Source organism: Xiphophorus hellerii, chromosome 22 (assembly GCF_003331165.1).
Source record: "Xiphophorus hellerii strain 12219 chromosome 22, Xiphophorus_hellerii-4.1, whole genome shotgun sequence".
Classification (NCBI taxonomy): Eukaryota; Metazoa; Chordata; class Actinopteri; order Cyprinodontiformes; family Poeciliidae; genus Xiphophorus; species Xiphophorus hellerii.
Genome location: NC_045693.1, coordinates 146505 through 173916, shown reverse-complemented (window position 1 = coordinate 173916; position 27412 = coordinate 146505). Strand labels below are relative to the sequence as shown.

The window sequence follows — 27412 nt, the reverse complement described above, 5'->3', positions numbered from 1 at the left end:
GCGTGTCTGAAGATCCTGAACGTTACTCAGGACCAGCTGCAGCGTTTCTGCTCCACAGTCACTGATATTAATAATTAATAAACGTCCTGAGCGCTGAACGCAGCTCGTCAATAGCAGCAACACTTTGATCCAACAGCAGCTTAATGTTCTGAACAGCTGGTAGTTTATTCACGTAGCTCCAGATTTACTGGTTAAACTGGTTTCATGGTTGGTTTATTAGGATTCCTGGAGGAGTTTTTATTTAATTTCTATTCATTTATTAATCTGAAGCTCTTTTAAAGTTTTATTTATTATTCTTTTACTAATATTTAATGTTTTATTGATCTCTAGATTGTTGAATGTGATGCAGAAGTTTGCTGCGGACCAACAGAGAGGTCAATGCTGCTGAAGTGGGCCGGGCCTGGTTCTGTTCTGAACACAGGAAGCCTGTCTCACTCACACACACGCACACACACACACACACACACACACACAGGCAGGCAGGGTGTGTGTGGGGCTGAATAAAGGATTTTTTCAAAGGTCTTTCACAAAGATGATGATGAAGACAAGGGGTTGAAGAAGAGCGGGTTCCAAGGCCTCTTCGCTGAGGGGCAGGAAGGCGGAGCCACGGGAGGAGGCAGAGCTATGGAGGAAGGCGGAGCTATGGGAGGAGGTGAAGAGGCCTGGGGAAACCCAGGCCAGACTGTCGCGGTTATTGAAAGAGGTATGTATGAGGAACAGGTAACTCAGATCCATGATTCTCTCCCAGTCCGTCTCCCAACACGTCAGTCGGTTCTGGTGTTGAGGATCCAGACCCACCAGACGTCCTGCATGTCTTCAGGTGTCCAACACTCTGAGGTTGTCTCTGTAGGGGACAGACCAGTCCATCAAACTGGAGATCCTCTGAAGGTCTTTGCTTCTCAGAGACCAAATCTGTGATTTTTAGCCCTCAGTTTGCTCCAGCAGAGCCTCAAACTGCCAACCTGAGGTCAAACCCAGGGAACTTTAAACTCTGGGTGCTTTAAGTTCCCACAGTTCCTCTGGGAACTTAAAACGTCTCGCAGTGTCTAGCAGAAGGTTAAGTTGTCGCCGTTTTAGAGGCGAATCCAGCAGGAAGCTGATGGAGATCAGAGCTGAGGTCTGATTTTTCACCAGATCACCAAACAGCAGAACCAGGATGAGCTCTGGGTCTGGACCGGTCAGAACCTGGTACCAGCAGTTGAATCGTTGCACAGGATCCGCTGATGATCAGCAATAAATAGATTTAAAAGGTGATGAACTAGAGGTGTAGAAAAATCCTTAATTGTTGACATATTTCAAATTAAGTTCTTGATTTTTTTATTTAATCATTTTCCATATGTGTTAATCTAATTAGATTACAAACCTGCAGTTTGGCTAATCTGGACTAAACTGTTTAATTACAAGAATAAAAGTTTTTTGTGATTCACCTTGGAGGGAAACGTCCGTCTCAATGTTGAAGCATAAAATCTAAACCAGAGCCTCCGGCTGACCAGCAGGGGGCGCCACAGCAGAGCCTCAGATTCCCCAGATCATCTCAATGAGCAAAATAAACGTGAAACATCTAGAAACTCTGTTTATTCTAGTTCTACTTCAGGGGTTCTCAACCTGTGGCTCCTGGACCTTCTGCATTGGCTCTTCGTAACTTTAACTAAAACCAAATCATTTGTTTTCTCTAGAAACAAACTATAAATTATATGTGGAAATTTTGTCATTTTTCTGAAATGTGAAAGAAAAAACATTAAAGCTGTTTAACATTCATTGGCTGGTGATCACAAAGCAGCCAATCAGGAGCAGCTTTCATTCTCCTTCACACTGATTGGCTGAACCCCAGAAATAAAATGGAGTTCTTTGAAAAAAAATAAATTAAGTAGATTTATTGTGTTAATTAGAAACAGTAAATATTCTTTATTAGTTTTTATTCCTGCTTATGGAAATAACTGATTTATTTTCAGACCTGTTTGATGATCTGGTGGAGGTGGCAGAACAAACGTCTAATAACTGAAACCTTCATCCTGATGAAATCATCATCATCATCATCATCATCATCATCATCATCATCATCATCATCATCTTCCTGGCTTTCTCCTCCTGCTGTTTTTCCTCTTCCTGTATCTCTTCCAAATATTAAAATGTATTAAGGAATAAAAATGTTTTAATAAAATTTATTCTGATCTTTATTTCATTTCAGCTTCTTTAACTCAACAAATATTAAATAATCAGAAGATCTGAACTCAGGTCAGATAAAATGATTTATGCAGAAATAGTAATAATAATAAACCTGCTGCTGATGGGTCATGTAACCCGCCAGCAGCAGGTCCAGTCCACACACCTGGAGGAGACTGTAAGCTCCGCCCACCAGGTGGGTTCTTCACCGGGTCGGAACCTGAAGGTCCATCAGAGTGAAGTCCTGACTGAGGGGAACGCTGTTCTGGTCGCACAGGAAGTGGCTCCGCACCGTGATGACCACCCACTTCCTGGGAAGAGCCAGCAGCGCCTGCAGCTTCTCCGCCGCCACCTGGACGTGTCGCATCTGAGAACCTGGAGCTGGAGGAGGGAAAAGAGTCGGGTCAGAACCGGGTCAGAACCTCACATGCGACCTGAGTGTCTCACCTGCGCTGCGCTGGAGTCGGTCCGGAGGAGCTTGGAGGATTTTCTGCAGAGGAACAGGAGGAACCCGGACCGTCAGGTGGGCAGAGCCCCGCCCACTCACCGTCAACACACCTGGCCTGAAACACAGAGGTGATGTCATCAGGTCGGCCATGTTTCTCAGCGCTGACATCACTGAACATGGTGGTTAGCAGACGCTAATGCTAATGCTAAAGCACAGTGCTAACAGTAATTAGTGAAAGCTAATGCTAAACTTCATTTAACATGGTAATTAGTGGACGCTAATGCTAATCCTAGCATTATTAAGCGGCTAAAACATTATTCAAACGGCTGTTTGTGGCAGGTACCGATGATGTCAGCTGTGACATCACAGCTGACATCATCGGTACCTGTAGAAGCGGCGCAGGGCGGTGAGCGGCAGGCAGGCGTAGCACGGCGTGTAGATCCCGTTGCGGTCCGTGTCCAGTTCGGTGGTGCAGCGGCCGCAGCCGGTGTAGGTGATGTCACCGCTCAGCGCCGCCAGGAGGCCGGCCCGCGGCGTGGAGCTGTCCAGAACCGGCTGGGCTGGGTTCTGGGAGGGCGGAGCCTCCTGGAACTGGAAGCTGAGCACCTGGACTCTGAGCTCCACCTCACCTGCAGCAAAACGAAGAGGCTTCGATTTCAGCCTGCTCAGGGTTCTGACCCAGTTCTGATATGGTTCCGGTTCTGACGGGCCAGCCCGACTTACCGCTGTACTGCTGAGACAACAGCGTGTCCACATCCAGCTCCAGAGCCGCGTCACTTGGCCCTGGACGGCGCCACGCCCGCAGGAAGTCCAGCGCCCGGCGGTCTGTCGGGTCCAGAACCCGGACCGAGCTCCAGGGGGTGGAGTGCAGCTCTGAGAGGTCAGAGGTCAAACCCTCCCTCACCAGGAGCACTCTGAAGTCCCACACAGCATCTGAGGGCAGAAATGAACAGAGCTCCTGATCCGGTCCAGGGTTCTGACCCAGACTGGATCAGCCCAGTGCCCAGCTCACCCGGTTCCACATAAAGCTGTGCTTTAAGTCATTCTGTGACCTTTGACCCCTTGTACCTTTGTGTTTACTGAAGCGAGGCAGCCAGTCCATCGCAGCCCCCCACAGCAGCAGCGCCCCCTGCTGTCCGCCCGGCTGCTGCACCATCAGAACCGCCTTCATCTGGACCGCAGAGCGGTTCCGAGACTCGGCCTCGTCTCTCCACTCTGACAGAAACATAAGAGCCGTCACGGATGGACATAACATGATAATAACATGATAATAACATGATAATAACACATAATATCCTGATAACACAATAATAAGACAAGAGGATAATATTAAACCGCGCTACTAACATGACTACATGGTAATGTGATAACACTGTAATAAGACAGTAATAACTCAGTAATAACATGATATAACTGCCCAGTCATAATATTAATGCTTCTTTAAGTTTCTGCTGTGATGATCTGCCACCAAGATGTCGGATCAAAAATACAAGATGTAACTTAACATAAAACACTGAAAATAAGTGAAAGACTCCAATCAGAAAACATGATTTAAGTTTCCTGTTAATTGGACAAAGTTCCTGAGGTAAAGTTGGCGGCCATGTTGCTTCATGATGTTGATGTTTGTTCAGGAATGAATCCAGCAGCACCGCCGTCATGGCGACCTGCTAGGAGTCAGTAAGTCTCACTAACAGGTTTCACCTGTAAGCCTCACCTGCCTCAGGTGCTTTAGCTAACATGCGTCCCGCTGGCCCCGCCCCCTGCCAGCGTGACAGGCTCACCTGAGCTGATGTGAGAGTGCGTGACACGAAGCAGAGCGTGAACCAGCGTGTTGACCCGCAGCGACCTCAGGGTGGCGTAAGGGAGCCGGCTCAGATCCTGCTGGGGCCGGCTGGGGACGGACACCAGCAGGGGGCGCCGCACTCTGACGAAACCACACAGAGAGCGGAGAGCGCGGGCGCTAACCTGCTGGCTAACTGGAGAGAGAGAGAGAGAGAAAGGTAGAGTTTGTCACACCTGGGCAAAGGAGGCTGCTGATTGGCTGCTGATTGGCTGCTGACTGGCTGCTGATTGGCTGCTGACTGGCTGCTGACTGGCTGCTGATTGGCTGCTGCAGTACCTGGCTTTGAGGTGGAGGCGTGTCCCAGGTTCAGCAGTTTGCTGGAGAAGGTAGACTGGAGGACAGTCTCTGCTCTCCACCTGTCCTCGCTCACCTGCAGCCCTACAACACAAACACACACCTGAGATCAAACCGACACCAGAACTGGCCTCTCGGGTCTGGTACCAGAGTGTGTGTGTACCTGTGATGAGCAGAACCTCTCCAGGACTCACGGTCAGAACCCAGAAGGCCGCTCTCCTCCACAGCACCACCTTCATCTCGGCTCCTGATTGGTCCGTCACCACCATGGAGGCCAGAGGAATGCGGCTTCCTGCTGACGGACCCGACCGCACCTTCGGATCAGAACACGGATCAGAACACGGATCAGATAGCTTGTTAGTTCGCAGAGCTAACCACGGCTTAATTTTTTACCAAAATGGTGAAAATGTTCCAAACTCAGAGGACAAACATTTCATTTGTTTTTTTCACCTGTTGGACACCTGGACTCACCTGGACCTCCTTCAGATGGCAGGGGTGGACCACCACCACCAGGACAGAGTACCTGCGTCCCACCTGGTCACACCTGTCCAGACGGGTGGTGGAGGTGGAGCTCTCTGTTGCTGCAGACGTCGACTCCTCTGAGGGTCGTGGTTTCTTGCTGCAGGGGGGCGATGCGGGGGACGCCTGGGGGTCGGACTCCTGAGAGCAGAGGACGCCGTCTGCGGCGACCTCCACGACGACCCCACCTTGCTCCGCCCTGGAGGCCGGACAGGTGTGGCTGAACAGCTCCATGGAGTCTCCAGGAGACGAGGCGGCCGGGCTGAACAGCTCCGGGGTGCTGGAGGAGCCGGACGGGGGAATGGGCGGGGCTTCGTCTGGGCTGAGTGCTGATTGGACGGCGTGTCTTCCTTTCAGGATCAGGGCCTGGCTGAGAGTCCAGGTGCTGAGGAACTGGGTTCTGGTGGACAGAGGCTGCTGCTCTGGTTCTGGTTCTGGTGGAGCTAGAGGGAAACAGCGGTCCAGATACTCCTGGACCGAAGCAGAACACAGATCCTCCTCAGAACCATCTGAGTCTTCCTCGGTCCTCAGAGCTTCAGGCGCCAGTCCTCCATCAGATCGTCCTCTAGCAGACCTTGTGGCCCGACCCGGTTCCGGTTCTGTTGGATTCTGCTTACTCTGATCCTCATTCCCAGGAACATCTGAAAGAACAGGATCGTCATTCAGGATCCGTTTGGGTTCGACCCAAAGAACCAGCAGCACTTGGTGACTGGTCCATTTTGCTCCAGAACGGAACCAGAACGGGTCGGGTCGCACAGACAGAACACAGGAAGAACTCCTGAATCCCTGAGCGGGATTAAACCCCCCTCACCTGCAGCGGGTCGGAGACGGCCCGCCTTCCAGGTGAGCTCCAGGTGTCTCCATCCTGCAGGACGCTCTTCCTCCATACCAGGTGAAGGAGGATGAGGAGGAGGAGGAGGAGGAGGAGGAGGAGGAGGAGGAGGAGGAGGAGCGCCGAGGAAGATGTGGATCTTTGGCCGCTGATGCATGGTGTCCACTGAGAAGACAAACAGAACCAGAACCATTTGGGTCATTAGGTCAAACATGTTGGGCTGGATGCTTTTATTCTGAAGGGACAGCAGCTGGTTATTTAGTTCTGGTTGGTCAAGAGGTCAAGGTTCATCAGAGGAACACTGAGGTCCAGTTTTTTGTTCTGATGCGTTTGTAGAACCGGGCCTTTTGGACTGTGACTGCTGCAGTTCCCAGTCTGACCAGCAGATGGCAGCGCCGCAGCGTAATGCTGCACTGCTGGCAATATTAACAAAAAATAAATAAAAATGAAGCAATATGAGGACAAAAATAACTACATTTATTTATTAACCACACAAAATGTTCACCTCAAGGTTGTTTGGGAGACTAAAGGTCCAGTTCATACAGAACATAACAAATCAGTCCAATCACATTCAGGGAATATTATAAACAATATACAGTTTGAGCTGAATTATAATAAACACTCAGATTTAACTGGTCCAATGGAGAGAACGCTGGGTCAGACAGCTTCTAGAATCAGAACCGACCCGGAACCAGAACCAAACCGGGTCGTCACACTGCAGCTTATATCCTAATCTGGATTTAATTTGAGGTTTAAACTTTTTACTCTGACTGTTACAGTTTGCTGCTGGACCAATCATTTGTTCTGGTTCCTATAAACAGCCAAAGGAGGCGAAGAAGAAAAATCTTTGCTGTATTTTTACAGCAGATTAAAGGTTGAAGGTTAAAGGTTAAATCAGCCTGACTGTCTCATAGTTTGAGCTTCTTTCTGTGTTCTCTAATCAGTCACATTTCAGATTAATAAAGTTAAGATAATAGTTTTAATGTTTGTCATTTCCTTAAAAGTAAATACAACTTCATGGTTGCTGCTTGTTGATACTTTACAGGTTTACTGATCTGTTACTGGTCAGACAACATATTGGGCATACTGGTGAAGGGTTTAACAGCCCCGTTTTTACCTGAAGGCTTCTCCAGAGCCTCGCTGGAGGAATGCGCTGCAGGGAAACATTCAGGAAATGTTCTCCACGGAGAATCTGTCTCCAGGACAACGTGTTGTTATTAAGTGGGTTGATCCTGAAGGGAGTGTCGCCGTGGGCAAAGAGCCATATACCTGTCAAAACGCCCCACAGCGGAAAACACTGTAAACAACATCATTTAAAGACCAAATGTTGAAATTAACCATAGCTTGAAATATTATACAGCATCTGGGATTTATTATTTAATTAACATTTGTTTTGAAAGTTTTCCCGGAAGTACGTGTGGTCTAAACGCTTGCTAGTATTAAACTATTTTACGCTGCTAACAAAACTTAATTAAAGGAGTCAAACGTGATGGAAACCTTCATACCAGACTGATATCTGCTCTATCTGTGTGATTAACTCACTGGTTGAGCCGTAATGATCAGTTTTCCTCTGTGTTTCTGCTGTTCGTGTTGAGCTAAGCTAACGGCTAACCGCAGCAGCTCCCGCCCGGCGCGCCCTTTAAATGATCGCGTGCGTTTGTTTGGCACGCGGCTGCTGCTGACAGGAAGGGGCGGCGGGAAGGAGGAGCCGCCGCTGCCGGGACAGACTCTCCGCTTCGGCGGCTCCATTTCCTGGACCTCCTTCCACCAGCTCACCCGCAAAATGTACCGCAACCTGGGAGAACTGCTGACCCGGGGAGCGGGTGGTCTCCTGGCCTCCGCCGCCGACTCGGCGCTGCCGGCGTCCGCCTCGCTGCTGCGGCGCCGCGGCTACAGCCAGGCCGCGGACCGGGGCGACGACCCCAACTTTTTCACCATGGTGGAGGGCTTCTTCGACCGCGGAGCCGCGATCGTGGAGGACAAGCTGGTGGAGGACCTGAGGACCCGGGAAACCCCGGAGCAGAAGCGGAAGAGAGTCAGCGGGATCCTGCGGATCATCAAGCCGTGTAACCACGTCCTGAGCGTCTGCTTCCCGATCAGGAGGGAGAGCGGCGAGTGGGAGGTGATCGAGGGCTACCGGGCTCAGCACAGCCAGCACCGGACGCCCTGCAAGGGAGGTGAGAGCCGAACCCAACCGGACCGAACCGAGTCAGCATGTAGAGCAGACACAGCAGAGTCCAGCCGGTACCTGCTGCAGGAGGAGGAAATATAATTATTAATAATAATGATGATGATGATGATGATAAATAATCCCTGCTTCTGGTTAAATTCATCCTGAAAAATTCAGATTTGTTTTAAATATGGACATAATTCTGTATGATCGGGTTTATTGTTATTGTTACACGTTTAATTATTTTACGGTCAAAATGAAAGAATAAATTAACACTGAAAAAAACAGGAAGGACCAGCAGAACCACTGGGTCCGGTCCAGTCTGGCCTGGTTCTGGTTCTGAGTCCTGTGTATTAAAACCCAAACAGACCAATCAGAACCAGTACCTGTAGGCTGGTACCGTTCAGCCTAAAGGTACCGGGTCAGCCGGGACAGAGTCCAGAACCAGCAGGTCAAAGGAGGGATGGAAATGTTTAACGTCTCAGTCTGGTTCTGGTTCCAGTAGAACCCGGTTCTGGTTCTGTTTCAGGGATCCGGTACAGCACAGAGGTGTCGGTGGACGAGGTCAAGGCTCTCGCCTCCCTGATGACCTACAAGTGCGCCATCGTGGGTCGGTACCACACACACACACACACGCAGACCGGACCTGAACCGGGCCTAACCAGAACCGCCTGCTGTTCCAGATGTTCCGTTTGGTGGAGCCAAAGCTGGAGTGAAGATCAACACCAAGAACTACACGGTGAGCAGGTCCAAGCTACAAAACCGAGTTCTGACAGAACCGGGCCGGTACCATTCATGTTCTGGTGTTTTTCAATCAAACGGACGTTACAGACCGGAGTCTGGGTCGGTTCTGGACCGGAAACAGAACCAGGCTATGATTATTAATTAATTTGTATCAGTTTTTATGTTTTATCAATCAATCAATCAATCAATCAATCAGCTTTATTGTCAATTCCTCTTACATGTCCAGACATACAAGGGAATCGAAATGACGTTTCTCACTATCCCACAGTGATACAAGACAGGGCGTTACTAACACTGAGTAACAATAAAAGACACAGTCTAACTAAAATTATCCTAAACAATTAATAAATAGATGTACAATAACTAGACATATAGCGTAAAAAGTTTTACAACTGAGAATGTATATGTTTATATATAAGTATATGGAGATATACAGATAAAAAAAAGTGGCAGAAGTGCAGAGTTTAAATGCTGAATTTGCCCTCTATGTTAGGAGGGAGGGCAGTTGTGCAAGGTTCTGGGTTTCTTCTTCTTCTTCATCTTCTTGGCCGCTTTGATGCTGAGGGGAGGGAATTCAGCATCCTCACAGCCTGATGGATGAAACTGTTGGAGAGTCTAATAACCAAAACATCGTTTATCCAGAAGTTTTTACTCAATTTAAACTTAAATATTAAAGAAAGTGAAATAAATGTTCAATCGAATCCAAAACGAACAGAACCAGAAACAAAGAACAAAGAGGAAACACCTGGACTCGGTCCGGTCACCTGGACGGGTCGCCTGGACTCGGTTCGGTCCGGTCACCTGGACGGGTCGCCAGTCCATCGCACACAGAGACAGACAGGACAAACCAGACACACACACACACACACACACACACACGCACCTTGGGAGAATTTAGAGACCAACTGACCTGACAGTCATGTTTCTGGACTGGGAGGAACCCGGAGAACCGGACAGAACCACCATGAACAGGGAGAACATGGAGAAAGACCCGGGCCAGGAATCGAACCCAAAACCTTCAAAGCAACAGTGCGACCCACTGCACCACTGTGCAGCCCGTTATTATCATTATTATTATTAAATGAAGTCTCGTTGGGTCAGAAGGTGAAACAGAACCGACCTGGAGGTTCTGAACTGGTTCTGGACTCCAGCTCAGTGGTACCAGCTGTAGTCAGATGGAGAATCTTTCTTCAGAACCAGAACAGAACCGGACCGCCCACAAGCTAAACAAAGGCGTGTCTGGATCAGAACGGCCCGGTTCTGGTCCAGTCCAACCGGTTCAACTGTGGAGACACTGAATAAACCCATCGGACCGGTTCAGTGGATCAGACGCACAGCAGGGGGCGCCGCAGCAGAGCAGAGTCAGATATTAAAATCGATCATCGATCGATCAGTGATCGATCAGTGATCGATAGAGACTCTGAAGATGAAAGAACAAAAAACCCAAAACTGAACAAGAAACATTTAATTTAAAAACATTTTTAGTTTCATATTCTGGAAAAAATCTATTAATCACCTTTGATTCCACTTATTAATCAGTTAATCAATAATTCATCCACAGATCAAATGGAATCATGTTACTGCATTTAAAGCAATAAAGGGAATTTAATTATTTATCAAATAAAAATCTGCAGAATGAGCCAATTTTTGATTAGCTTAATCGATTTAATCGTTGCTAAATGATGAGGTGTTAGTTACAGACCAACAGGACGTCTTAATCAGGGTTCTGGACGGGTTCATCTGGACCAGAACCATTCAGAACTTCCTCTGGTCCAATCTGTGTTTCCAGGACACTGAGCTGGAGAAAATCACCAGGCGGTTCACCATCGAGCTCGCCAAGAAGGGATTCATCGGTGAGGAAACCAACTTCCTGTTCATAAGCCCCGCCCACCTCACAGCCAGGGCCTGTGGTTCTGTCGGACCCGGCTGGTTCTGACCCTCCGTGTGGTTCTACAGGGCCCGGAATCGACGTTCCGGCTCCGGACATGAGCACCGGGGAGCGGGAGATGTCGTGGATCGCCGATACCTTCGCCACGACCACGGGACACAACGTGAGTCTGAGCCGGAACCAACTGGCCCATCTGACCCGACCCTGGTTCTGGTTCTGACCCGTCTGATCCTCCTCAGGACATCAACGCCCACGCCTGCGTGACGGGGAAGCCCATCAGCCAGGGCGGGATCCACGGCCGGATCTCGGCGACGGGCCGCGGTGTTTTCCACGGCATCGAGAACTTCATCAACGACGCGTCCTTCATGAACCGGGTCGGGCTGGCGCCGGGCGTCCGGGACAAGACCTTCGTCATCCAGGTACGGCCGGCGCCGCCCGGCCCGGTAGGGTCCGGCGTCTCCGCTCCGGGCCGACCGGCTGCTCCTCTGATCGCAGGGCTTCGGTAACGTGGGGCTCCACAGCATGCGCTACCTGCACCGCTTCGGCGCCAGGTGTGTGGGCGTGGCCGAGATGGACGGCAGCATCTGGAACCCGCGCGGCATCGACCCCAAGCAGCTGGAGGACTACAAGCTGGTGGGTCGGCGCCCCCCGCGGGCCGCGCTCCGGTCCAGAACCGCACCCTAACGCTGCTCCCCGTCTCCAGGCCAACGGGACCATCGTGGGGTTCCCGGACTCCACGCCGTACGAAGGCAGCCTGCTGGAGGCCGACTGCGACATCCTGATCCCCGCCGCCAGCGAGAAGCAGCTGACGCGGCGCAACGCGCACCGCGTCAAGGCCAAGGTACCGGCAGAACCGGGCCACAGGTCGACCAGGTTCTGGTCCATCTGGACTCTGTAGCTGGCAGGTTTCCTGTTTTCAAAGGGAAATGATGTTTTTTCCTGTTTTTCATAAATCACTTTATTAAAACATAAAGAAATAAACAAATCCTGTTTGTAAAGTTACACTGTAAAAACTGAACAGCAATATTTGGGTTTATTTAGCAGGAGAAAAACATGGGAGTTCATGTTTTCACAATGTCATTCATTCATTCATAAATGAGTTCATACGATCAGATTTTCTTATAAATGAATGGTTTTAAAACGACCGGCTGGCTTTGGACCGGGCCTGGTTCTGGTTAGTCAGCGGTTCACTGGAGGTTCTGTTGGAGTTCTGATAAACCCGTCTGACGCTGGAGGTCAGCTGTTCCTCTGGGTCAGATCCAAATGTTTCCCTGACAAATATACTGCCTGGTTTCTCTGGTTCTGACCCGGTTTCTCTCTGGTTCTGACAGATCATTGCAGAAGGAGCCAACGGGCCGACCACGCCTGAGGCGGATCGGATCTTCCTGGAGAGGGACATTCTGGTGATCCCGGTCAGTGGGGGCTTCTGGTTCTGTTTTGGTTTTTGGTTCTGGTTCTGGTCTGGTTCTGTTCTGGTTTTTGGTTCTGGTTCTGGTCTGAGCTGCGGTGTCGTACCCAGGACATGTACCTGAACGCGGGGGGCGTCACCGTCTCGTACTTTGAGTGGCTGAAGAACCTGAACCACGTGAGCTACGGCCGGCTCACCTTCAAGTACGAGAGGGATTCGAACTACCACCTGCTGAGTCAGTGCCGCGCTCTTCATCATCACCATCGTCATGGTGGTTCTGGTTCTGACCGGCCCGTTTCTCCTCAGTGTCCGTCCAGGAGAGTCTGGAGAGGAAATTTGGGAAACTGAACGGCTCCATTCCAGTCGTTCCCACATCGGAGTTCCAGGCCCGGATCTCCGTAAGTATTTACACCCCGTATAAAGTATTTACACCCCGTATAAAGTATTCACACCCCGTATAAAGTATTTACACCCCGTATGAAGTATTCACACCCCGTATGAAGTATTTACACCCCGTATAAAGTATTCACACCCCGTATGAAGTATTCACACCCCGTATAAAGTATTTACACCCCGCATGGAGTATTTACACCCCGTATAAAGTATTCACACCCCGTATAAAGTATTCACACCCCGTATGAAGTATTCACACCCCGTATAAAGTATTTACACCCCGCATGGAGTATTTACACCCCGTATAAAGTATTCACACCCTGTACAAAGTATTCACACCCCGTATAAAGTATTCACACCCCGTATAAAGTATTTACACCCCGTATAAAGTATTTACACCCCGTATGAAGTGTGTCGGCTCTGAACACACCAGCAGTCTCTCGGTCAGCTGCAGTGAACGGTTCAGGTCTCAGCAGCGCCACACACAGGAACCTGGTGGTACAGCACAAAGTCCCTCCCACATACAGGAACAGCTTTACCACAGCCAATCAGAGGGGAGCCTCGCCCCTAACCGCCTCTGATTGGCTGAGACCTGGACCTCAGGGAGAGACAAACATCTTCGTCGTCCTCCTCTTCCTCAGTGCTGACCTTCCTGTTCTGCTGCAGGGAGCGTCTGAGAAGGACATCGTCCACTCGGGCCTGGCCTACACCATGGAGCGCTCTGCCAGGGTGACACACACACACACACACACACACACACAATATGAGCAGCTGCATCATTTGAGTCACAGCGCCCCCTGGTGGCTGGAGCTTTTATTCTGAAAGTCTTGTTTCCTGCAGCAAATCATGCAGACGGCCAGCCGGTACCAGCTGGGTCTGGACCTGCGGACGGCAGCGTACGTCAACGCCATCGAGAAGATCTTCAAGGTGTACCGTGATTCTGGGCTCATCTTCACATAAGGTTCTGGTTCCGGTTCCGGTTCCAGACGCTACCCGCCTCCCTTGGCGCTCCTGCTGCTTCATCGCTCCTCTTCCTCACAGCCCACCGGACCGCAGAGCCACCTCGCACTGAGGCCTTCAGACGGATCAGAACCATGTGGACCGGGCCGGATCAAGGAACGCCCTGACTCCAACTACAGGTTGTGCTGATGGACAGAACCAGGAAGTTCCTTCCAAAATAAAAGCCCCCTGGCAGAATGAAAGTTCTGCTGCAGTCAGATGGACTGGGTCAGAACCACTGACTGGTTCTACTGGACCTCCACATGGTTCTGGTCCCATGTTTTCATACACCTCGTTTACATTTCTGTTACTTTATCAACCCGGTTAAAGGTTCTGGTTCTGGTCGGGTTCTTGACTCCAGATGGTTCTCTTTCCTCCAATTTAAATTCTGCTGCTTAGATTCAACAAACCGACCCAAAACTCTCAGGCCCGGTTCTGGTACCAATATCAAATCCAAAACCTCTTGAACCTTTCCAGTAGAGGACAGAACCTGACCAGAACCAGAACCGGGTTCCCAGCTGTCTGATCATGAATGTGTTTTGACCAAAGATCGCCCTGAAAAGCTGCAACAAAATATTTAACAATTTAACATAAAACTAGATTTTGTTTTCAGAATCGTCTGAAAACAGATTTATTTTTGTTTTGTAGAAATAATCAACTTTACCAAAGTGATTTTCCAGGGCCAGCCCAAGCCTTTTTGGGGCCCTGAGCAGATCTTCTCTTGGGGCCCCAGACCAACATGTCAACACCCAAACGTCATCATTTCTAGGCTACATGGAGCGTTTAGCATCATTTATAACTGGCTGTCATCATACTGTTATTATTATGGAGGTTGATTTTTAACGTAGGGCTGCACAGTGGAGCAGTCGGTAGAGCTGTTACCTTGCAGCAAGAAGGTTCTGGGTTCGATTCCCGGCCAGGGGTCTTTCTGCATGTTCTCCCTGGTGGGTTCTGTCCGGTTCTCCAGCTTCCTCACACAGTCCAGAAACATGACAGTCAGGTTAATTGGTCTCTAAATTCTCCCTAGGTGTGTGTGTGTGTGTGTGTCTCTGTGTTGCCCGGCGACAGACTGGTGACCTGTCCAGGTGACCCCGCCTCTCGCCCGGAACGTAGCTGGAGAGGCAGCAGCTCCTCCTGACCCCATTAGGGACAAGGTGTTAGAAAATGGATGGATGGATTTTTAACGTCTAAAAATCAACATTATAATTAGCATTTTGAAAAGACGAGTGGTGCTTAATTGTGGGATATTAATAAGTAATATTCAAACAACGTCTTTAGTTTTTTGAATAGATGTGTAAAATGTGATTAAACTGTTACAAAATAAAACGAAATTACATTCACATCTTTCATAGACAAATTAAAAAGTTCTATAAAATAATAAAAATGTACAATTCTGAAATAAATAAGAGAGAAATCCACATAACAGCAGTTGAATATGACCTTAATTGCACATGCCTTGGGCCGGCTCTGAGTCTTAAATTTAGTGTATAAAATGTTTGTAAAATGAAATTAAATGAATGGAGAATTATGAAATCACTGAACTTCTGTTCATTACTTCTATATTTATATCTTAATCAGCTTTGTGTTATTGAAGATATTTAATTTGATTGTAAACAACCTAAACAAATAAAATCTTTTAAGATTTAAAATGAATGTAGCTGGTAAAGGTCAGGTAATAACGCAATCTGCTGCAAATCTGTAAAATTATTCATCTATTAAATTCTCCCTCAGGTTCAGGTCCTCTGTGGACGGAAAGTCTTTTTATTTTTCTGATCCGGATCTTAAGTTCCGTTCATTTCTTCTGTTTCTGAACGTTCCGTTTCTCTGTAATAATCTATGCAAACGCAGGTGGCGCCCCCTGTCGGCGCCTTGTGAAAGCTTGAGGCAGTCTGTTTATGCTGCGTGAAAAATGATTATTTTTCTGATCTGCCTGCTTTAACTGAAGCTGCTCTTCCGTCTTCAGGGGTTGGTTTAGCTTTTTGTGAGAACAGGAAGTTAAATAAAGCACAAATAAACCTCTTCCGGTTGTTTTCTCTCATTTTGTTACGTAACTATAGCCTTTGAAAGTCTGCGACGTGTTTAAACTGAAGCAATCAGGATTTTTCTCAGAATAAAATAAGCTTTAAATGCATCAATTTTGTTTGTTCGTTTTAATTAAAATCTTTGGAGCACTGTCTTTAAACGTGAAGAGTTTAATTTGAATTACTGCAGAAAAGTATAAAAATCTATTTGTTTTCTACTGATTTACCATAAATCCCGTTTATGATGCTTATTTTGATCGTTTTCTCCACTGGCCGTTTCTTCGGGGGCGGGACTTAACCTTATGTTTCCACCAATTAGATGTCCGTGTTCCTGCCGAGGCTCCGGAATTCCCCTTCAGGTTCGGGGATTTCCGACTCCACTGACAGCCTGAGGTCACCATGACAACGGCTCTGAGCTGCGTCAAGCCGGAGCAAACGAGTGGGACAGGCACTTCCGATCCTGTTTGTTGTTTCAAAATAAAATCAGTAAAAATGGCCGAACTTCAGGAAATTACTTTACTGTTTGAGTCCCTGAAGGACAGCGGTGTCCAGAACGAGTCCTGCAGGTCCTCTGTCGTCCATGTGTCTCCGGTCCAACTCAGCAGAACCAACAGAACGGTTCTTCAGCAAAATTCTGGAGAACCGGAGGCCCGGCGGAGGAGCAAACCCATCCCCGGGAACCATAGCAGGAGGTGGGACAGTGTCCCTGGAGGACAGCAGGGGGACACCAGCTGTCCTACACCTGCTACTCAAACGAGCAGCAGACAAGAAGCTGCGCAGAAACACAAACACGTCGCAGGTTTGATTTTGAAAATTCCGAACCGGAAGTCCCCCGTCCTCCTCGTGCGCCAGTTTGACGCTTCTGGGTTCAGTTCGGGAGTTTTTGCGAACAGAAGCGGACAGTCAGAGCGAAGAAAGAAACCAGGTAAAAACTCACATTTTTTACTGCTAAACGGTTCTAACGGAACCAACTGGGTTCTAACTGGGCCAAAACAGTCCGGACGGGTTTAAATTGGAGTCTAAATCTGAGCTAAAACGCGAGGCCAGGCTCAAAATCCGTTGAATCCACCTTCAAAGTTCGGTAGTTATCCGAACCGAAGCTGAAGTTAAAGTATCACTGGTTCGGATGAAAGAAGCCCGGTTCTACTGGCGCCAAACCCGTTTAAACGGGGTCAGCTAATGTTTACTGGTTTAAGCTGGGTTTCAGTAATCCTGGTTCCGTTCTCAAGAGGTTCTGGGAAAATGACGAAATCACATCGATTAATGATCGATTTTAATTTTACATGGCTTCGTGATTTGATGTCTGTGATAGTTCTTCCGTAAAATAATTTAAAATAATTCAGGTTTTTATCATAAATATGCTGATATTTTCCGGATGTTTTTATTGTGGAATGCTTTTACTTTGAAATCTGGGAGTAAAAGGAAGTCCTGAACCAGCAGAAGGTTCTCCATGACCCGGTTGAGCTGTAGAGCCTGCCTGGCCTTTGGGATGGTGGTTCTGGTTCTGGTCCAAGTGTGGTCCAGGTTCTGATTGGTTCTGGCTCCAGGCTGGACCAGGAGGTTCTAGAGGTTCTGGACCTGCTGAGCAGCTGATGGTCCTATCGGGTTCAGAGGAGGTTCTGGGCCGGTGGTGATCCGATCTCCTGACTCTCATCATGTCTGTTTGTGTTCTGCAGGAAAAACCCGGCAGGAGGAAGATCCGGTCCTCCTCTTCCTCACCTCCAGACATGGCCGGAGCGCTCAGGTACGTCTTCATCACAACGACCTGGGTCAGAACCTCCAGAACCCCCCCGGGTACTGCTGGTCCTACAGCAACACTGGACTGAGCATGCTCAGTAGAGCGCCATGTGACCAACCTGAGGTCAGCATCATGACTGCCGTTTGGTCCAGAACCAGAACCTTCCTGGATCTCCAGAACCGGGTCACCAGAGGTTGCGGCATGCTGCAGAGGCGTTGCCACGGCAACGGGTTTCACAGAAACCATCAGTAAAATCTCCCGCCGTGGATTCCTGCCGACTTCCCCCTTCAGGTTTCTGTCCTCCCGTTGCGCTCTGATTGGCTGGCGCCACGCTGGGGGCCGTCCCGGCGCTGGGGAACCGGGCCTTGGGTTGGTTCTGACTCACAGGCAGCCGGGTTTTTCTCTGAGAGACAGTCAAAGGAAGTCAAAAAAACCACCAGACAGGAAGTAGATGAACACAGAACGCCGGGTCTGCTTCTGACTGCTGGAGGTTCTGGTTCTGGTTCTGGTTTTGGCTGCAGGCTGGTGTCTCCTCTTCCTCGCTATGTTCCTTCATCATCATCAGGCCTGGAGGTTCTGTCCCCCTGGTTCTGGTTCTCATAATGGTTTTGGCTCTTCCTGCTTGCCTCTCTGGTTGCCATAGCAGCAGTATGACATCATCAGCAGGCTGGAAGCCCCGCCCCTTTCTGCTGTGGGATTCTGGGGGTTTTCCTGTAGTCGGCTTCCAGGAAGTGACTGAAACAGGCGGGGGAGGGGGAGCCTCTGTTTGTTAGCTTTTATTTGGATCTGAGGCGGTTCTGCCGGGTCGACCCAGAACACACACACACACACACGGATGCACACACCCAAACACACACACACACTCACTCACTCACTCGGTGTCTTACTGTGCTCCTGCTGCAGGATGACTGAACCTCAGTTCGTGAGCTACGGAGACGACAACATGGTGAGTTCCTGTCTGACATCTGGAGGTTCTGATCGGGTTCTGATGGTTCTGATCTGATGTCTCTTCTTCTGCAGCAGTTAGTAAACTTCCTCCCCTATGACTTCATTCCTCCGATGGAGATCAAGACGGAGCCGTACATACCTGAGACAGGTGAGCTGCTCCGGCTTTAGCCCCGCCCACTAAACATACTGCAGGCCCGGCAGACCAGAACAGAATCAACTGGACCGGGTCAGTGGAGTCGTGGCTTTCCACAGGGAGTAGCTCCCAGAACCCTTCACATCCCTCTCTCTCTGGTACCGGACCCACTGGCTGCTGGTACCAGATCTGCTCTCTGGTTCTGGTTCTATGTGTCAGGTCGTTCCGGGTCAGAACCACAGCCCCGGTACCCAGCATACTTTTCTAGAACCCTTCTCTAATACCTGGAACCCGCCGGTCCAACCCATTCCAGAACACGTCCCAGAACCTCCAGGGGTCCGGTGGCCGACCCAGAACCAGGGAGTCCAGAACCTTCTAGAGGAGCTTCAGGGAAACTGTCGGTCAGTCAGTGGTTCTGACCCGGTTCTGTTCTGTGTTGCAGCTCACGGTCCAGTACATCCAGATCATTGAGGAACCCAAACAGGTGAGTCCGACCCGCAACAAGCAGAACCTGCTGGTTCTGGTTCTGTCTGAACTCAGACCTGTGGTCCGGTTCCAGAACCTTTTACAGCCTTTAGTCCAACAAAATAATTCTGACCCGGTTAATCAGAACCTCTGTAACGATGACCAGAAACAGGAAGAAGAACCTTCGGGTTGTTTGACCTTTGACCCCTGAAGCTATGTTTAACAGCTAATAACAAAACAATTTAAATTTTTGAAACAGAATCCGAACCTTGAGACTTTAGGATAAATTCATTAAATCATTAAAATAAAAACTTATTTTAATGCTGCAGATAATTAATTTCATTTATTTTTAGCGATTTCATTTAATTATTGTTTGGTTCCTGCAGCGTCGCCATGAAATGATTTGAGCTGTCAAACCAGAAACATGGAGGGGCGGGGCTAATGTGGATCTGTTTTTATTTTAATGATTTATTTACATATTTAATACATTTATTGTCCACTGATTAATTTAAACATAAACCTATTTATGTACATTTAATTAGTGATGTATTAATTAATAAACTTTGTCTCTTTTGGCCCTCCATACAGAAGCTTTCTGGAAATATAATGTTAAACTCATTATAGGTTTAAAATATGTTCTTAACACATTTGCCTTTTAAATTGTTTTATGTTTTTAGTTATGTTATTTAGGATTTAGTTAGTGTATTTATTTATTGAATTTTGTCCCTACTTGCCTTCCATACCTCAGGCTGTGTTTCTGGGGTTCCTCATGGCTGTTCGGCCCACACCTGTTTCTGTATTTCAGTCGTGATGCTGACGACGTCATTATTTCTCTCTTGGACATCGTGACTGTCTAGAATAAAGAGTTCACAGATTATTTTTAGTTTTAGACACAAATATTCAGTTTATTTATCTGATAAAATATTATTTAGACTCTGAAATCACAGATTAAGATTAAAATAATGAGAAACTTGGCCGCCTGGAGAGGACTTGTCTAAAACTACAGAGCAGGAAGTGATCAGATCTGTTCGTGTTTCCAGGATGTTTATGTTCAGATTTAATCAAATGTGTAAATAAATTATAAAGTTCTGCTGTTAGAACCTCAGAGTGAAGCTGGAAAACTCTGGGGACAGAAAACCGTTCAGGTGGGAATTCCAGGGGAACAGGTGATTCCCCCTCCGGCCGTTAGCGTGTCACTTCCTGTTAGTCCAACAGTCATTTACTAACAGGAAGTGATGCAGGTCACATGACTCAGCCTGCAGCCCATGCTCAGTGGGGTTAGGTTGGGGCTGGTTCTGGTTTGGACCCGGTTCTGCTCTGACCCAGTTCTGGTTCTGCCGTTGCAGAGAGGGTTCCGGTTCCGTTACGAGTGCGAGGGCCCGTCCCACGGCGGGTTGCCGGGGGCGTCCAGCGAGAAGAACCGGCGGACTTACCCGACCGTGAAGGTGAGCAGCCAATCAGAACCAGTCTGTGCTCCTCTCCGGTTCTGGTTCCGGTTCTGTTGACGCTGGCGACGTTCTGGTCCACAGATCAACAACTACGTGGGCCACGCCCGGGTGGAGGTCCAGCTGGTGACCCACACCGACCCGGCCCGGGTCCACGCTCACAGCCTGGTGGGACGCCACTGCAACGAGAACGGGACCTGCAGCCTGGACATCGGACCCAACGACCTGACCGCCTCGTCAGTACCAGAACCCAAACAGAACCACAGCCTGCTAATAAGCGCTCACAGCTGCAGTGATGATGTCACTTCCTGCAGGTTCAGCAACCTGGGAATCCTCCACGTGACCAAGAAGGGCGTGGTCGAGGTTCTGACCCGACGGCTCCGAGACGAGAGGCGGAGACAGAAAGGAACTCACTGTTCGCTCACAGGTACACACACCTGGACACACACACACACACACACACACACCTGGACTGTCCCCAGGCTGACCTGAGGTCCTGGTCCCGGCCTGTTTGTCCCCTGTGTCCCTGCAGACGGCGAGTCCATCTTGAAGGAGGCCAAGGAGCTGGGGAAAGTCATGGACCTGAACATCGTCCGTCTTCGCTTCACCGCCTTCCTGCAGGACAGCAACGGCGGCTTCACCAGGGCGCTCAAACCCGTGGTGTCCAACCCCATCTACGACAGCAGTGAGCCTCACACACACACTCACACGGCGCCCCCTGCTGGCCACATTCTGACCCCTTTTCCCTGCAGAGTCTCCCAATGCATCCAACCTGAAGATCTCGCGCATGGACAAGACGTGCGGATCGGTGCTGGGAGGAGACGAGATCTTCCTGCTGTGTGACAAAGTCCAGAAAGGTGAGGGACGCTTCGTCTTCGGGTCGTTGGTCGACCAGTGACCCGTCTCTCTGAGGCTCACCTGTCCGTCTCCTCAGACGACATCGAGATCCGTTTCTATGAGGAAGACGAGGAAGGATGCTGGGAGGCCTTCGGGGACTTCTCTCCGACCGACGTCCACAAGCAGGTCAGAACTGGAGCTACGGAGCTACACGGGGCTCAAAAAACATTTCTGAAACTGGAAAACAGTTCAAACTATAAAATATTTGAAATTTAAAAAATTATGCACCTGAAAAAAAGACTGAAACTGAAAAATAATTTTGAAACACAAAAAAAATTGAACCTGAAGAAAAATTTAACAAAACAAATTTAAATTGGAAAAAATGTAATCTGATAATTATATTGAAATAAAAAGGACCTTAAAAATTATTTGTAAACGAAAAACATTTTTCAAACTGAAAAATAATTTTTAAACAGTGAGAAATAGAAATGTTTAAAAACTTAACCTTAAAAAATTTGCTTATTTTTAGTTTTCAGTTTTATTCAGTTGAATTTTTTAAACAGCTTTATGGCCCCAGCAGAGCTCCGTACAGAACGAAGAGCTGATCAGTGTCACATGATCTCTGATCATTTCCTGGAAACGGACTCCTTCACTTCCTCCTCTATGCTGACAGCAATAGACTCTTACTCTGAAAAGACTCTGTGAGCTTTACTTTGAAAGTCTTAGTTGAATCCTTTTCAACTAAGACCAGAGGAGAGAGAGGCTCTGGGCTCTGATTGGTCGGAAACCAGGAAGGAGAACCTGGTTGGGTCCAGAAGCTTCTGAATGTTTGACCGGGTCAGAACCAGAACCATCAGACCGTTCGACTTCTGGGGGGAAACCTGGAAAACCCCTGAAAGTTAAACTGGATAGTGGATCAGAACCACAACCGGGTCGGGTTCTGATCCACTTCCTGTGACCCGGATAAACAGAACCGGGTTTAACCCAGAACACCTGAACTCCCTCCCTGGTTCATGTTGAAGGTTAAAGGTCACAGTGTATATTACCCACAATTCATAGCTGCATGTGACGTTTTGAGTTAAAAGGCGGATTTATGGAAATGTTTGGTTGTTTTTATAGAAAATTCAAAGAAAATATCATGACAACAATAAAAAGTTTGATTTGATAAACTGAGCAGAAAAAAGAAGAAATAAAAAGAATAATCACAAACTGAGGAAAGAAAAACAAAACGTCACAAATAAAGACAAATTTAAAATCTTAAATGAAGATATTAACATGTTGGTAAAAAATTGGGCTTTTGTGAATTGATTTAATTATTTCACTTTAAAAATGGAGGCCAGAGGATTAAATTGATCATAATTTAACTCTTCATCCCCTGTTAGACCAAATTTTATTATATTAAAGCTTAAAGATGGAATAGATTTATTGCATAATATCCACTTTTGAAAACTTTCTAAAAACATGCATGAAAAGTCACAATTTATTAATAACATTCATAGTTCATTTAAAGGACATTTTAGTTTCATTAGTCTTTTTATTTTTCTCATGTAACATCAGACATTTTTATTATTTTCTATATATTATATATGTTTGTCCTGAACTTGATCTTTGTTATTATCACCACTTTATACCAAACTAACTTTTAGCTGCATAAAACAGATTTATGGTAAAAATCACGTCAAATGGAAAACTGATAATTAAATATTAGAACATTTGAATCTGTATTTTGGAAATATGGCAAAATTCCCCCGATCCTGAACCTGATGTGACTTTGACTGAGTTCACACGTCACAGAGGCGCAGGGCGCGCTGGGACCGGGCCTTCACCTCAGACCAGAACCTGTAAAGGTCAGAGGTCAAACCAGCACGGTGACGCGCGTCACTTCCTGTCTGCAGTACGCCATCGTGTTCAAGACGCCGCCGTACCACAACGCCGAGATCGAGCGGCCCGTCACCGTCTTCCTGCAGCTGCGCCGCAAGAAGGCCGGCGACAGCAGCGACCCCAAGCAGTTCACCTACGTCCCGCAGGTCCAAGGTGAGTCCGACCCGGTTACCATGGAGACCAGGCTCCGCCTCAGCGCTTCCGTGACGCCTGCTGTGTTTCAGACAAAGAGGAAGTCCAGAGGAAGAAGCAGAAGCCGCTGCCGCACTATGACTCCTGGAGAGGAGGGCGAGGGCGCGACGGAGGGCCCGGCGCCGGCGGCTTCGGATCAGGACCGGGAGGACCCGGAGGACCAGGTGCGGCCCAGAGAGACGGATCAGAACCAGAACCAGAATCAGAACACTTCAGGATTAATTTAATTCCCAGAGTGGGACAAACTCAGAGGAACCTTCCAGAACCCAAACAGGAAGGAAACAGAACCGTTTGGGATCCGAGTGTTGAGTGCTTGGACCTGGCGAGGTTCTGGTTCTGTTCTGGTTCTGGTGTCTCTAACGGCTCGTCTCTCTCCAGGTTTCCAGTTCTCCCAGATGAACGGAGGGCCAGGAGGCGGAGCTTTCTACACCGGAGCCTTCACAGGCTTCACCTCAGGGGGAGGAGCCCAGATGTCAGGCTCCGCCCCTCCGGCTTCAGGCTCCGCCCCCCAGCAGGTTGAGGGCCCGCCAGGCTCGGCTGTGCAGCAGCAGCTGCTTCGGATCGGTGAGTGTGCAGCACCAGAACGTTGCAGGTTCTGTTCCGTGGTTCTGGTTCTGACCCGGTCCGTGTCTCCCAGCCGCCTCCCTCAGCAGCCAGGTGTCGCAGAGCGCCCGGCAGACGGCCGCCGCCCTGCTGCAGTACTGCAGCACCGGAGACGCCCGCGTCCTGCTGGCGCTGCAGAGACACCTGTGTGGCATCCAGGATGCCAACGGAGACACGTGAGTCCCACCACATGTGTACCGGTTCTGGTCCGGACGGACCGGTCTAACTGGCAGTGTCCCACCAGGCCGCTGCACCTGGCCATCATCCACCAGCAGACGGCCGTCATCCAGCAGCTGATCCAGACGCTGCTGAGCAGCCAGCAGCATGCCGTGCTCAACACCTGCAACCACCTGCAGCAGGTAGCCTGCTACGCTAGGCTAGGCTAACTACTCTAGGCTAATCTAGGGCACCTATGTTATGCTAGGATAGCTAGGCTACACTTTCTATTCCAGCCACATTAGCTACACTAGTTACGTTCTGCTACCTATGCTAATCTAGCTATGCTAGCTACTCAACTGTGCTAGGCCTGGTGGCCAGCTGATGTCCTGACTCCGCCCACTCCTCAGACGCCGCTCCACCTGGCGGTCATCACGCGGCAGCTGAAGGTAGCGGAGGTGCTGCTGCGGGCGGGGGCCGACCCCACCCTGGTGGACAAAGATGGCCGCAGCCCGCTTCACCTGGCTGCGCTGGCCGGAGACACGGCCACGCTGCGCCTCCTGCTGGCCCACCTGGGAGAGCGCCACGCACACCTGGTGAACACGCCGGACTACCACGGTGAGGGGCGGAGCCTGCGCTGACCCTGGCTCGTCGGCGAGGAGCTGAGCTGTAGCTGTGTGTCCGCAGGTCTGCAGCCGCTTCACCTGGCCGTCAGGAGGGACGGCGAGCGCTGCCTCCGCCTGCTGGTAGAGGGCGGAGCCAAGATCAACGCCGCCGAGCTGAAGAGCGGGAACACGCCGCTGCACCTGGCCGTCAGAGAGAACCTGTTCAAAGTGGCCTGCACGCTCATCACTGAGGTAAGCAGCCGACAGGAAGGGGCGGGGCTCGTTTCTACCTGGGCTCCACCTGCTAACGCCACGTCTGCTCTGCAGCTGAAGGCCGACGTCAACACCTGCACCTTCGGAGGAAACACGCCTCTGCACCTGGCGGCCAGCCTGGGCTTCCCCACGCTCTGCTCCATGCTGATCGCTGCAGGTGAGGGAACACCAGGTTCACCTGGAGGATCAGGTTCACCTGTCCAGCTGCACCAGGTGACCTGTGGGCGTCTTGTTTTCAGGTGCCGATAAGAACATGGAGAACGACGAGCCGCTGTACTTTGGCTCGTCAGACGAGGAGGCGGAGCCGGACGAACCAGTCAGAGGAGACGACGAGCAGCCAATCATCAGCCGGAAGAGGCGGGCCAGAGGCCACACCCCCCTGGACCTGGCCACCTGTCAGAAGGTAAGAGCCGCAGCGCCGGCGGCGGGGCGGGGCTGTGGGCGTGTCTCACCTGCCGCTGTCCCTCCAGGTGAGGAACCTGCTGACCGCCAAGCGGAGCCCGAAGCCCAGTTGCCACGCCGACAAAAAGATCCGGACCGGCAGCGAAGGTCGGTGCCCCCACCTGTGCAGGTAACCTGTGTCATGTGACCCCGCCTAACGTTTGGCTGCCGCAGACGGCGAGCGGTCGGGATTGGACGAGGAGACACTGAGCCGGCTGGTGGCGGTGCTGAGCGTCGGCGACGTTCCCTGGATGAAGCTGGCCGAGAAGCTGGGCATGATGACGCTGACGCACCTGTACGAGGACAGCGACACGCCCTGCCAGCACCTGCTGCAGCACTACAAGGTACCCCACCCGGTCCTGACCCGGTTCTGACTGACCCGGTTCTGGCCCGTTCACCACCTGTGTGTCTCTGTGCTGCAGCTGGGTGGAGGTCCGGTTGAAGGCCTGGTGGAGGCACTGCAGGCTCTGGGTCTGACGGAGGGAGTCCGGCTGCTGAGGAACACGGAGCTGCGAGACGACAAGCACAGCTCAGGTAGGTCTGACGGGTCAGAACCCAAACAGAACCAGAACCAAACGGCACAGAATGATGTTCAGACTGAGTCCAGGTACTGACCTGTTGAGACCCAGACTGGTTCCGCTAAGGAGCGACCAGCTGCAGGGTTAGCATGGGTGGAGTTAGCTGCAGGAGGTCCATATCCCATCGTCATGTTAAACTACAGCGCTGACTGTGCTAACATTAGCACTACAAGCATTAGCTATCATCAGTTAGACAGTTTAGTGCTAGAATGTTTAAAATTCAAAGTCAATAAAAGTCGGTTTATCTCAGTGAAACATTACGCCGATTATTGTTTTTAAGCTTTTCTTTCTGTAAATTCTGATCATTTTCTGCTTCCAGCCAATAGAAACATCAGAATTTCAAAATAAAAACACTATTTTTCTTTTTTAAAACTTTGATTAAAAATAAGTTTAAAACCTGCTGAAATGTTATTTTTAATTTAATCACATTTATTAGCTATACATTAGCATTGATAGCATTAGCATGCTTTGAAAATTAATTATTTCCATTTTCAGAACCAATAAAGGCTGCAGCAGCGTCCAGCAGAGGTTCAAAACTGTCAACAGCAATTAAATATAAATAAATTCTAGTTGTTAAAATGAACCAGAACCAGGTTTCTGAAACAGGAAGTGATGTCATCTTTAAAACCTGAGTCTTGCTGAGGCAGCGATGTTCTTCTTAGAAAAATTGATCTGATCTGAGAAATGTTCCTTACTTCCTGGTCTTTGTCCAATCAGACGCCACAGTGGACAGCGGCTTCAGCAGCCAGCCAATGGAGGAGCAGCAGGAGGAGGAGATGACCAATCAATGAGCAGCAGTGGTGTCATCTGACAGCTGAGGAAGGATCAGCTGATGAAGACGAGTTTGTTCTGCTGGAGGAGACAGAAACGCTGCAAAACAGATCAACACCACTCCCTTCATCATCATCTTCATCCTGAGCTGATTCAGCAGAAACTGGAACTTTGACTTTTATTTATATTTTAATGTCCTTCGGCTTCATTCGTCTTCAAATCATAAAACTGAGACTAAAACTGGAATTTCCTGGTTTCTGTGGGGTGTTTGAATGCAGCACCGCACCTTGTTGACTCACCCGTCAGGTGTAGAAGACCAATGATGCCAAAATCATGTTTAATGTTGTAAAAATCGATAAAATGTTTCCTTTGAGAATAAATGCTGTTAAACTGTGGAGATTTAAAGGGGCGGCGCGTCTTTCAGGTTGGTAGGAAGGGAAGCTGAGCTGTCAGTATCTGACCTGCAGGAGGCGCTGTGGCTGGACATGGACAGGCTTGTCCAGCTGTGGACCGGTCCTCTTCAGAACCTCCGGGAGGGAAACGGGTTCTGGAAACATCAGAACTTCCAGTCCAGAGGACAGAAACTCTGAGCAGAGCTCCCCCTACTGGCCATCTCTCATAATT

The 27412-nt window shown here is 49.4% G+C and overlaps 3 protein-coding genes across 6 annotated transcripts; 2 read left to right on the top strand and 1 right to left on the bottom strand.

The window, feature by feature from the left end:
- Nucleotides 1-798: 798 nt before the first annotated feature.
- LOC116712904 (shieldin complex subunit 2-like) lies at nucleotides 799-10796 on the bottom strand. 4 transcript variants are annotated; one of them, XM_032552786.1, is made up of 13 exons: nucleotides 7642-7762; nucleotides 7217-7368; nucleotides 6079-6264; nucleotides 5220-5908; nucleotides 4912-5062; nucleotides 4731-4832; nucleotides 4393-4587; nucleotides 3680-3826; nucleotides 3335-3544; nucleotides 2997-3240; nucleotides 2611-2726; nucleotides 2330-2544; nucleotides 799-844 (listed from the first exon to the last, which is right to left on the bottom strand). In XM_032552786.1, exons 3-12 carry the CDS (start codon nucleotides 6254-6256, stop codon nucleotides 2369-2371), a joined length of 2208 nt encoding a protein of 735 aa, XP_032408677.1. In that variant the 5' UTR covers nucleotides 6257-6264; nucleotides 7217-7368; nucleotides 7642-7762; the 3' UTR covers nucleotides 799-844; nucleotides 2330-2368. The 4 variants fall into 4 exon arrangements, with proteins under 4 accessions (XP_032408677.1, XP_032408679.1, XP_032408680.1 ...); XM_032552788.1 differs by having other exon boundaries at nucleotides 7605-7728; XM_032552789.1 differs by lacking the exons at nucleotides 7217-7368; nucleotides 7642-7762 and adding an exon at nucleotides 9033-10796 and having other exon boundaries at nucleotides 6079-6148.
- Nucleotides 7793-14501, top strand: LOC116712913 (glutamate dehydrogenase, mitochondrial-like). Its single transcript, XM_032552806.1, has 13 exons — nucleotides 7793-8276; nucleotides 8799-8879; nucleotides 8953-9008; nucleotides 10803-10866; nucleotides 10970-11064; nucleotides 11141-11320; nucleotides 11397-11534; nucleotides 11605-11742; nucleotides 12233-12313; nucleotides 12421-12544; nucleotides 12616-12707; nucleotides 13369-13431; nucleotides 13543-14501. The coding sequence occupies exons 1-13, from the start codon at nucleotides 7883-7885 to the stop codon at nucleotides 13660-13662; spliced, it is 1626 nt and encodes a 541-aa protein (XP_032408697.1). The 5' UTR covers nucleotides 7793-7882; the 3' UTR covers nucleotides 13663-14501.
- A 1713-nt stretch (nucleotides 14502-16214) lies between these two features.
- LOC116713350 (nuclear factor NF-kappa-B p100 subunit-like) lies at nucleotides 16215-27193 on the top strand. The gene is given in 26 exon segments (XM_032553493.1): nucleotides 16215-16414; nucleotides 16533-16647; nucleotides 17399-17466; nucleotides 18364-18406; nucleotides 18481-18556; nucleotides 18984-18994; nucleotides 18996-19025; nucleotides 20353-20451; nucleotides 20536-20687; nucleotides 20766-20878; nucleotides 20984-21136; nucleotides 21204-21308; nucleotides 21386-21474; nucleotides 23184-23322; nucleotides 23394-23525; nucleotides 23740-23925; nucleotides 23999-24140; nucleotides 24209-24323; nucleotides 24531-24738; nucleotides 24808-24977; nucleotides 25053-25155; nucleotides 25238-25401; nucleotides 25469-25547; nucleotides 25614-25783; nucleotides 25862-25973; nucleotides 26735-27193. Coding segments are annotated over 26 exon segments (3048 nt in total). The 3' UTR covers nucleotides 26809-27193.
- Nucleotides 27194-27412: the final 219 nt, after the last annotated feature.